Source organism: Monopterus albus, unplaced genomic scaffold (assembly GCF_001952655.1).
Source record: "Monopterus albus unplaced genomic scaffold, M_albus_1.0 scaffold25.1, whole genome shotgun sequence".
Lineage (NCBI taxonomy): Eukaryota > Metazoa > Chordata > Actinopteri > Synbranchiformes > Synbranchidae > Monopterus > Monopterus albus.
In genome coordinates this window covers 2,972,930-2,983,232 of record NW_018127905.1, presented here as the reverse complement: position 1 = coordinate 2,983,232, position 10,303 = coordinate 2,972,930, and the positions used below count along the sequence as shown (strand labels likewise).

Sequence of the window (10,303 nt, the reverse complement as noted above, 5' to 3'; positions counted from 1 at the left end):
TGACATTCCATGGCCCCAGGGCCAGTCTCCGTGTCCAGAGATCGGGTCGTCAGGGCCCCTGCCTTCAACTGCTGCCCAATCCACTGTGCACCGGCCCCTTATGGATCCTCCTGCAGGTGGTGGGCCCCCACGTTGCTCGTTCAGGCTAAGCCCGGCCAGGCCCCCTGAGGGGAGGCCCGGCCACCAGGCACTCGCATTCGAGCGCCAACCCCGGGCCTGACTGCACCATACCAGGCAACATCACGGTCCTTGATTTTAATCTATTCATATAGGCCTTTTGAACCACTCTTAGACCCGTCACCCAGGACCTGTTTGCCTTGGGAGACCCTACCAGGGACATATAGCCCCCGACAACATAGCTCCTAGGATCACTCGGGTTCAAGGAGGGGTCAGAAGTGGGATTTGAACCCACGCCTCTAGGAGAGACTGCAACCTGAATGCAGCGCCTTAGACCACTCAGCCATTCTGACACCATGAAAACAAAATAACCAGATGAAAAGCTAAAAAAAAAATTGTAAAAAAAACCAAAACAAAACAAAACAAAAAATACTCATGGTTTTACACAAATTCTCTCAGTGTAGCTCACAATGTAACTTCTGCTTTTACATACACTGCCCCTTAAATGACTTAAATGAATTTTTACTGACAATACTGACATAAATGTTAGTGCTGATAATATTAGTGCATATTTCGCATTTGCAGTACTTCAAATAGCAGGGAAAACGCAAACATTATTGTTAATACTAGCCTCTTTACCCATACTATTAGTTGGTGGCGGTAATGCACCAATTTGTTGTTTGCCAACTGCCGTTAAACCTCAGAAGAAGAAGAAGGAGGAGGCGAAGAAGAAGAAGAAGGAAAAAGTAGCTGACGTTTGGATTTTTTTTCTGCGTATATTTGGACCGTTAGTAAGCAGAGCTTTGAAATGTTAACACCCAAAAACATAAAACCGACAAAACAGTTTGAAGCTAAGTAAGAGTGTAAACTGCGCTGAGTGATAGTTGAATAGCTCTTGTGGGCGCGTGCTCTGGTTCTTATGGCTAGTTGAATAAGGGGCAGCGAGAGTAAACTTGATACAGAAGAAGGGAAGGAGAAAGATAACGAGGAGGAGCTGAGGAAGGAGCTGAGCTATGTGGAAAAACGTCTGACAACGGGAGCAGTACAGCTATTTTTATACTTCGGAGAAAGTAGTATGTGGATATTTTAACTTTTAAAAACTTTCAACAACAGTTAACAATTTGGTGTGATAGCCTTTAGTATATATTGTTTGACATTTCCGTAACATTCCTAAATCTAATGCTTTAACTAAGGAAATCATTAACACTGAACCTGGATTCTTATGTTTTGGAATTTCCGAATGTTGTGTCGAATTTTTATGCCCTGATCCTAACCATAATACAGTACCTATAAAGTATCTATCTATACAACGTTTAGATGGAAGTTTTAAGATATATACAGAGGTATATTTTTAAGGTATTGCACTGAGGGTTGTTGTTCTGTTAAACAGTCATGGGTTTAGTGTTCAACAGTGTAATGGCCCTGGGGAAGAAACTGTCCTTGTGTCAGGTAGCCAGGAAAACATCTTGTTTTATTTTATTTCCTGCTTTGACACAATTATAATGTTATATTTTGCACTGCAAACTTTGGAAAGTGTGTAATATATAGAAGTTCCTCTTCCAACTTTAATCTGTTGCTTCCATCGCTGCAGAGATGGAGGGAGAAAAGAAAAGACAGAGGCAGCGGTGGGAGGAGAAAGAGAGTAACGAGGCAGAGGATGACAAGAGGAGTAATGATGATGCTGACAATGAAGAGGAGGAAGATGAAGATTCAGAGGGCATGTCACTGGTCTGGCAGGACGGCTGCAATGAGGACAATATGGGCCTTCCGATCATGCACTGGGAGGCACTGAGCCTGCGTATTGCTGACCTGGAGAAGCAAGAAGAGGAGAAGAAGGCAAAGGTTAGAGAACACACTCTGTGAGAGGGGTGTATGAGGTTCAGGAGAAAGTACTTCACAATTCTTGGTGCGGGTTAGAGTACATGCCCTCATAGAGAAAGCAGGTAAACGAAGAACTCTGTTATCCCTGAGTTGAGGAGAACTCTGAGTGATCAGTTCCAGAAACACTGATGAGTTTAACTCTGAGTCAGTTTGTGTGGACACTTAAGTCAGTCTCCCATTTTGAACGGTTGCCAGTTGCTGAGTTTTATCTCTTTAAAAAAAAAATTTTAAATAGTAGCCACATTAAATACTGACCAAGTAAAGTTGGTTTGACATATAACTTTAAAAAAAATTGAATTCAAGATTAAATTGGGGGGGAAAGTTAAATTTATAATTGAATTAGATAAAGATGGATCTAAATCTCTCACTCCTGCATTTAGGTGTTTTGTAAATATGGTTCATGGAAAACAATCCCTAAAAATATCTGTCAAAAATTAGCAAAAGAGGTCCCTGCCATTTTGGGGCGACAAGATTTAATTGTAATTTTTTTTTCTTCAAACCCATTAAACATCTTTTAGAACAGCACAGTGATATGTCAAGCACTTTTTCTGACCCAGTATAACAGTTACTGGTAGGCTGGGAGGACACAGACAGTGCCTGCAGCAGCCATGTGCTGGCACCTGTCACCTGTATAAAGCTACACTAACCTCAGCAACAACAGGCTATTACTGTACAGTCATAAATTACTGAAGGAAACAGAGTGGGGCAGTGAAATGTTTGTCTAACACATTGGGCATGGTTTTTAGATTGGAGATTCTCTCGAGCGAGACAGAGCTCCAGTGAGCTGGACAGAGGAGAGAAGGAGGAGAGCTGAGAGCTGGGAGGACGGAGAAGATGCCTGCAACAGCCACGTGCTGGCACTCACCTCCCGGTACACACACTAAAGAGTCTTATGACCTGTTCAGATTTACCCCTCCTGTCAGCCAGTGTCAGCTGGGCAGTGCTTAATTTGTAAATTATGAGGTCCCAGAATGTCACTTGGTTATGGACCTGGCATGTCAGTGTGGGGAGAGGATGTCCCGGAATGAAAATATTTACTCAGTGATTGTGCATTTGAGTAGTTTACATCTTCAGGGAGTAGCTTGGAGGCAAAATAATATTTGTTGTGTGTTTGTAAGGATGCACATTTTCAATTTTTTTTCTTACAGATAGCCAAGGACCGACAAGATGAAAATGTTGTATCACATGCAACTGTAAACACAGTAAAACAGCTTAATAAAGTAGCTTCTGTGTGCTACTTGACCTGGGGCAGCTCACGTTACTTTAGGCATGTGTGATATCGTATTAGATCCTGGCCATGAATGTTACCCCCTTCAAAGTACACTCTCATAGCCTATATTTCTTTGAAAACTGCAGGTACAGCAAATACCTTAATTGTGCAACTAAACCTTAATTGTGCAACTTCTGTGCCCTGAGAGGTTTCACACATTTTGTTTTGAATTTTAACTTGTATTCGTGTTTGAATTGTTTATTTTATGGTCGATATGACTAAATGATTTTTGATTATTTGGGACCACCTAAACTTAAATTTTTGTTGTTTCTGGGCAAGCTCAGCTCTATTTTGGTGGAGTTCTTTGTCACCGCCCCCTGCTGGCTCACTTTGGTAGCAAATTTGTATGTCATTTCACATGAGCAAGTGTCGATAAACCAGTGGTAGAAAGTACATTTACTCAAGAACTGTACTTAAGTACAATTTTGAGGTATCTGTACTAATATTTTCTGCTACTTCATGCTTTGACTTGACTACATTTATGAAGAATATATTGTACTTTTTACTCCACTCCATTTATTTAATAACATTAGTTACTAGGTACTTTTCAGAATCAGATTAAAAAATTATAATCAGAAGACTTTATTGATCTCTAGTAAAAATTCACAGGCCACCTAGTAGTAATTAATATGAATAGGGATCACACTCAGTAGGAAGATTTCACTTTATTCTGTGAGAAGACAATGTTTTTGGCTGTCCGGCCTTCAGCAGTGCCACAGTCTTACAGTACAGCTGCTTATTTAAACATTACATGCAGGTGGATCCTCTTGTGATAATTGGTCTGCACCTGGTTAAGTAACCATGACTGAAACAAGCTGGGTCTGTAGGACACAGGCAAAAGTGACAATGGGTAATTCTGAAATTGCCTACTATGTAGTAGGCTAAAATGTGTATGTGAGACAAGTAGTATGTCCAAATTCTTTGTATGGAAAAATATGAATGCAAGTAGTGCCTGGATGACCTACATAACATCGTAGTATGGAAGCAGTGGACAGTATGCTATCCCATCGTCCCACAGCGGTGGCAGGGCAGGCTCAAATTTGCTCAAAGTTGTTATAATTGTTGTCCTGGGACTGTTCTTATGGCACTTCATTACATTTAAATTTTTTAGGCAAAAAAAAAAAAACCATTGAGTTTTGAATATATGGTCAGTTTGTCCAAGTAATGTAAATTTAGAAATTTCCAACACTGTTTTTGAAGATGTGATGACCCTGTAGCCATAGTGGTCCTATTGTCACATTCAGTAACCTACGTGATAAGATGTACAATATGGTGGTGCACGTAATATACAGTGGTGTGAAAAAGTATTTGCCCCCTTACTGATTTCTTATCTTTTTGCATGTTTGTCACACTGTAATGTTTCAGATCGTCAAACAAATTTATATATTAGTCAAAGATAACACAAGTAAACACATCATGCAGTTTTTAAATGAAGGTTTTTATTATTAAGGGAAAACAAAATCCAAAACTACATTGCCCTGTGTGAACAAGTGTCAAAACATAACTTAACTCTGGTTTATCGCACCTCAGTTCAATTTCTCTAGCCACACCCAGGCCTGATTACTGCCACACCTGTTCGCAATCAAGAAATCACTTAAATAGGACCTGCCTGACAAAGTGAAGTAGACCAAAAGATCCTCAAAAGCTAGACATCATGCCGAGATCCAAAGAAATTCAAAACCAAATGAGAAAGAGAATAATTGAGCTCTATCAGTTTGGAAAAGGTTATAAAGCCATTTCTAAAGCTTTGGGACTGCAGCGAACCACAGTGAGAGCCATTATCCACAAATGGCGAAAACATGGAACAGTGGAGAACCTTCCCAGGAGTGGCCGGCCGACCAAAATTACCCCAAGAGCGCAGCGACAACTCATCCAAGAGGTCACAAAAGACCCCACAACAACATCCAAAGAACTGCAGGCCTCACTTGCCTCAGTTAAGGTGAGTGTTCATGACTCCACCATAAGAAAGAGACTGGGCAAAAATGGTTTGCATGGCAGAGTTCCAAGACGAAAACCACTGCTGAGCAAAAAGAACATAAAGGCTCGTCTCAGTTTTGCCAGAAAACATCTTGATGATCCCCAAGACTTTTGGGATAATACTCTGTGGACAGACGAGACAAAAGTTGAACTTTTTGGAAGGTGTGTGTCCCATTATGTGTGGCGTAAAAGTAACACCGCATTTCAGAAAAAGAACATCATACCAACAGTAAAATATGGTGGTGGTAGTGTGATGGTCTGGGGCTGTTTTGCTGCTTCAGGCCCTGGAAGACATGCTGTGATAAGTGGAACCATGAATTCTGCTGTGTACCAAAATATCCTGAAGGAGAATGTCCGGCCATCCGTTTGTGACCTCAAGCTGAAGCGAACTTGGGTTCTGCAGCAGGACAATGATCCAAAGCACACCAGCAAGTCCACTTCTGAATGGCTGAAGGAAAAACAAAATGAAGACTTTGGAGTGGCCTAGTCAAAGTCCTGACCTGAATCCAATTGAGATGGTGTGGCATGACCTTAAAAAGGCAGTTCATGCCCGAAAACCCTCCAATGTGGCTGGCTTACAACAATTCTGCAAAGATGAGTGGGCCAAAATTCCTCCACAGCGCTGTGGCAGACTCATGGCAAGTTATCGAAAACGCTTGATTGCAGTTGTTGCTGCTAAGGGTGGCCCAACCAGTTATTAGGTTTAGGGGGCAAACACTTATTCACACAGAGCTTTGTAGTTTTGGATTTTGTTTTCCCTTAATAATAAAAACCTTCATTTAAAAACTGCATGATGTGTTTACTTGTGTTATCTTTGACTAATATTTAAATTTGTTTGATGATCTGAAACATTACAGTGTGACAAACATGCAAAAAGATAAGAAATCAGTAAGGGGGCAAATACTTTTTCACACCACTGTAACACTTAGGCTGAAGGCTTTTGTCACCATAATTTTACCCTCTGGTAAGTGAGCAGTTACAGCTATGCTAATACTACTATGAATGAATGAAGAACAAGCAACTGGTGTTGTCATATGTAAACATCTGGGTGAATCAGGGGCAAGATGACTATGTAGTAGTATATCCAAAGTCGTGCTTACTAGATGGTGTAGTGGCTGCAGTGCCTACTGCATTTTCATTAATAGTAGGCAGCATTCGACAGAAGAAAGTATGTACATGTGTAGTAGGCAATTTTGGACGCACCTGATATTTTCAGTCTCAAGCGAAGCCCAGCAGTCAGCTTTCCAACTTATGCATCAAAAGGCTCCAGTGTCATACATGTATATGAAACTAACTAGCTACAACATAGCAGGTGGTGTTGACTTAACACTCACAGGTGCAGGCACAATAGCTGTAATGGCTGCTCCTGAATAATTTCTTTCACCTCTTTGTGCAATCAGCCCTTGTTTCTTCAACAGAACTGCACACACACAGTTGCTTGCTCAGGCCTCTCTTTTTTTTTGCAAACTTTGTGTTGAATATTTAATGTTAAATAGATAAAATGGCCATTTTGTCCATTCATTTACATTCAGTAACCAAGTGAAACCCTGCTTTTAGAACATTTTACAAAATCAAAAATCTCTCAGGCCTTTACACTTTTGCTAAATGACCACCACCACACTGTAAACCTAGCACATTAAGTCTGTTTGGCTGCTGTGTAATCAACAGTCTGCAGACACAGATGAATCTCCAGCTGTGCTTCATCAACATCAGTGAAAGTGAGGAGGAGGAGGGGGAGAGGGAGGAAGAAACCAACAAGAAGGAAAGCTCCAACACTCGGGTAACTACCCCTAATACAAAATCCTGACAATAGAGTACAACAATTTAGATTAGGTGAACTGAAACTGTTATATCTGTGGTGTCACTGGGTGATTGCAAAAGGAAAAAATACAAAGAGTAAGAAATATCAACAATCACTTCCTCCTCTTCTCCTTGTCCTTCCCTGATGTTGAAGAGAGGGGCTGTTCAGGTTTGTAAGACTCCTCAGCCTGCTTCCAAGCCAGAGAGAACAACATCTAGAGGTTTCAGGAATACTCTGAGGAATCTACGAGACAGACTGAGATCAGACTACAAAACAACAGTGAGTCTAATTTTGTGAAGTCATGGATAACACACTATCACATTGTATCGATGCAGCCCTTTCTTTGTCTTGTCCTCTCAAATACAGTTTATCACAGCTCTCCTCATGTCTCCTCCCATCTCTTCTCAGACTGCAGCTCATAGTGATCCTGTAGTCCAGAAGAGACATTTTCAGCGCAGTGATTTACAGAGATTCAGTATTAAAGAGCTAAATGTTCTTTGTACTTCTCTCAGCCAGACCATACAAGGTAAACAACACACTAATTACATCCAACTGTAAACCTAATCCATATGTTTATTTTGCTTTATTATCTCAGATGCCACCCACTTAAAACAGCATTTTTATTTATTTATTTATTTATTTCACATCTGTCCATGTTAGACCTGAGTTCAGAGCTAGTGGGTCGCCTCCAGGTCCGGGACCAGCTAAGGACAGAGCAGGATGCCATGTTGCTGGAGGTCCAGGATCTCACATCAGTGTGAACATTCCAAACACTCCCAGTTAAAGTTTACCTATTGAGCAATCAAAAGTGGTTGTATCACAGCTGTTACAATCTGTAAGCATTGTTGTGAATCACATGGTGTCACAGTGGACTCCATAAACATCTCAGTCTAACCACACAATCACTGTGAAGACTTTCACTCCTAGAAAGGACTTTGAGTTGCACAATTTTTAATGTTGTTGTCTGTATGGTATTATTTTTAAGGGAGATTTGTCTCACTAAGAGACGCTGTCCACCAACCATGGTTTTAAAATGACAGAACCAGCAGAAAGCCAGATGTCACAGGCATGGTGACGGTGAGTGAGCCTGATGGTACAGTAAACTGAGCTGGACACAAGATCCATGCAGTGGATGGCAGCTGTAAAGGAAAGAACTGACTCTTTTTTTATACTTTTGTTTGTTTACAAAAAACAGGGCACCTTGAAGGAGTTACATATGCTAAAAATGTCTGTTGAAACAAAGAAAAAGGCTAGAAATTGAAGTTGTTTACACAAAATTGCCAGTGCACCACCAAGCTGTTATTTCTTTAGTTTTCTTTACATTTCAACAATTCATCATACACATTGGTTGAAGCTAATAAACGGTTTAGTATGTTCTTTGGTGGTTTATATCATGTAAAAATAGCAGACATTATTAATATTTAGCCTTTTAAAATCTGATATTAGAAAAGAATTAGAATCAATATTATAACAAATTTAACAATTTGTAAAGTGGATTTCTCTCTTATTCCCCCTGGAAAAATTCTTTAATAAATGTTGTGTTTTAAAAGCTTAAATCAGCAATATAAAAGGGACTGCTGTTAAGAAGCTGCTAATTGTGTCAACCGAACAATCTTTGTTTGGTTTCAAGTCTAGTTTTGTTCTTTTCAGAAAATGTATTTTTTGTATTTATGCATGTCTTTTATTCATTTTAAGTAAAGTTGATAAGGAACTAAATGTGCTCTGATGCCCTTTAAATGATGTACAATTTTACTCTTCTTCACCAGTGTGCTTTTTTAAAGAAATGTAAGGAATGTTATTTTTTTTATCTGTTTTTTTTTTTTTGTGGCAGACTTGGTACATTTTTGATGTTTTCCATTTCCTAAATACCTTTTAAAAACAATGCTGAGCTATTGTCTACAGTAGTTCAGTATAATAAACGTACAGAACACTAACTGTCGGTTCAAAAGTGTTATGTCACACTCACCACTCTGCTGAGACCACTATTTTAAAATACAAAATAATGCTTTCATTCAAACAGAATTTGTTTTCTACTTTGCCTTTTGTGTGTGTGTATGTGTGTGTGTCACTGTTAACCTACCTTCAGCCTCAGCTTATTCCAAGGTTGGCCATTGGTATGAAACATCTTCAGGAAGTATTTCATTCACAGTAGATTAACACCAAATTAAACAATGGCTAAGTAGAAGTTATTTGAAGAATTCAAGTTTGCTAAAATGACCTTGTGAACTGTTGCACACCTGGACTTTTTGGAGACATGTACTTATTTGAATACCCACTTTTCTTTGTGAATGTACAGTTAGCGCATAAAGGTACCAGTAATGTGGACCAAATGGGTGGTATTTGTGTGGATGCTGAGTCAGCAGCATCTACACTATGTTATTCAAGTTAGGTTTCACCTAAAGACTTAAAACAACACACACTGTTGGTACATAACAGCTGATAGTCAGCTTAGTGTGTAAGAAAATAAGCAATGAAAGGGACATTCTAACTTGAAATAAGCAATGAAAGGGACATTCTAACACTGCTATATCAACTTCCACAATGAATATATAACAAATAAATATGAAAGTAACTGGATGGATTTTGGTCTCATGTTTCTGGTTTAAAGTGCAGAGAGTTAGATGAAAAGATTAATACCTTTTTCACGTATGTATTCTTTAAATGTGAAGCTAAAACCAGCAGCCTGTTAGCTTAGCTTGATTGGTGAGTTTAAAAGGTGTCACTTAGTGGATATTGTTGCCTTAGGATAGAGCTGGGCAAACTGTTTACCGTGTTTAGTCTTTGTGCTAAGCTAACTGGCTGCTAGCTGTGTGTTTAATGTACAGACAGTGGTAGTGATTTATTTAAAAATATTTAAAGTTAAGAACTATAGTATACTGTATGTGTTTTGCACACCAGAGGCATGTTCCCAAAAGATTGCAGAATGACAGCCAACTAGTAAATTTCAAAAGCTAATTATTGAGATTTAAACATTTGAGAAGGGCGGCACAGTGGGCCAGTGGTTAGCACTGTTGCCTGACAGTGAGAAGGTTCTGGGTCTGAACCTGTCGGTCGACCTGCCCCTTCCTGTATGGACTTTGCCTGATCTCCCTGTGCCTGTGTGGGTTTCCTTCCCAAAATGTTTAGTTGTACAAATTTGACCACAAAATTAATACTTGTATATATTATGTGTATCACTACTCCTCTGATTTGAAAGTAAGCTATTCTGATGTTTCATTCACATTTTGTTTGGAATAATTTGTCTTAGGTCAACAAGG

At 39.6% G+C, this 10,303-nt stretch overlaps 1 protein-coding gene and 1 non-coding gene across 2 annotated transcripts; one reads left to right on the top strand and one right to left on the bottom strand.

Moving 5' to 3' along the window:
* Nucleotides 1-387: 387 nt before the first annotated feature.
* trnal-cag (transfer RNA leucine (anticodon CAG)) lies at nt 388-470 on the bottom strand. The gene has a single exon. It is a non-coding gene; the product is annotated as a tRNA-Leu (tRNA).
* A 294-nt stretch (nt 471-764) lies between these two features.
* Nucleotides 765-9,527, top strand: LOC109957268 (schwannomin-interacting protein 1). The gene is made up of 7 exons (XM_020595006.1): nt 765-1,190; nt 1,709-1,959; nt 2,745-2,869; nt 6,914-7,025; nt 7,200-7,325; nt 7,455-7,572; nt 7,707-9,527. The coding sequence occupies exons 2-7, from the start codon at nt 1,711-1,713 to the stop codon at nt 7,805-7,807; spliced, it is 831 nt and encodes a 276-aa protein (XP_020450662.1). The 5' UTR covers nt 765-1,190; nt 1,709-1,710; the 3' UTR covers nt 7,808-9,527.
* Nucleotides 9,528-10,303: the final 776 nt, after the last annotated feature.

Bases quoted from the DNA above. Each gene is read 5' to 3' on its own strand.
- LOC109957268 (XM_020595006.1), top strand. From the start codon at position 1,711: ATGGAGGGAGAAAAGAAAAGACAGAGGCAGCGGTGGGAGGAGAAAGAG. The intron at 2,870-6,913 runs GTACACACACTA...TGTAATCAACAG, and splicing joins GTGCTGGCACTCACCTCCCG to TCTGCAGACACAGATGAATC. The intron at 7,026-7,199 runs GTAACTACCCCT...CTGATGTTGAAG, and splicing joins AGGAAAGCTCCAACACTCGG to AGAGGGGCTGTTCAGGTTTG.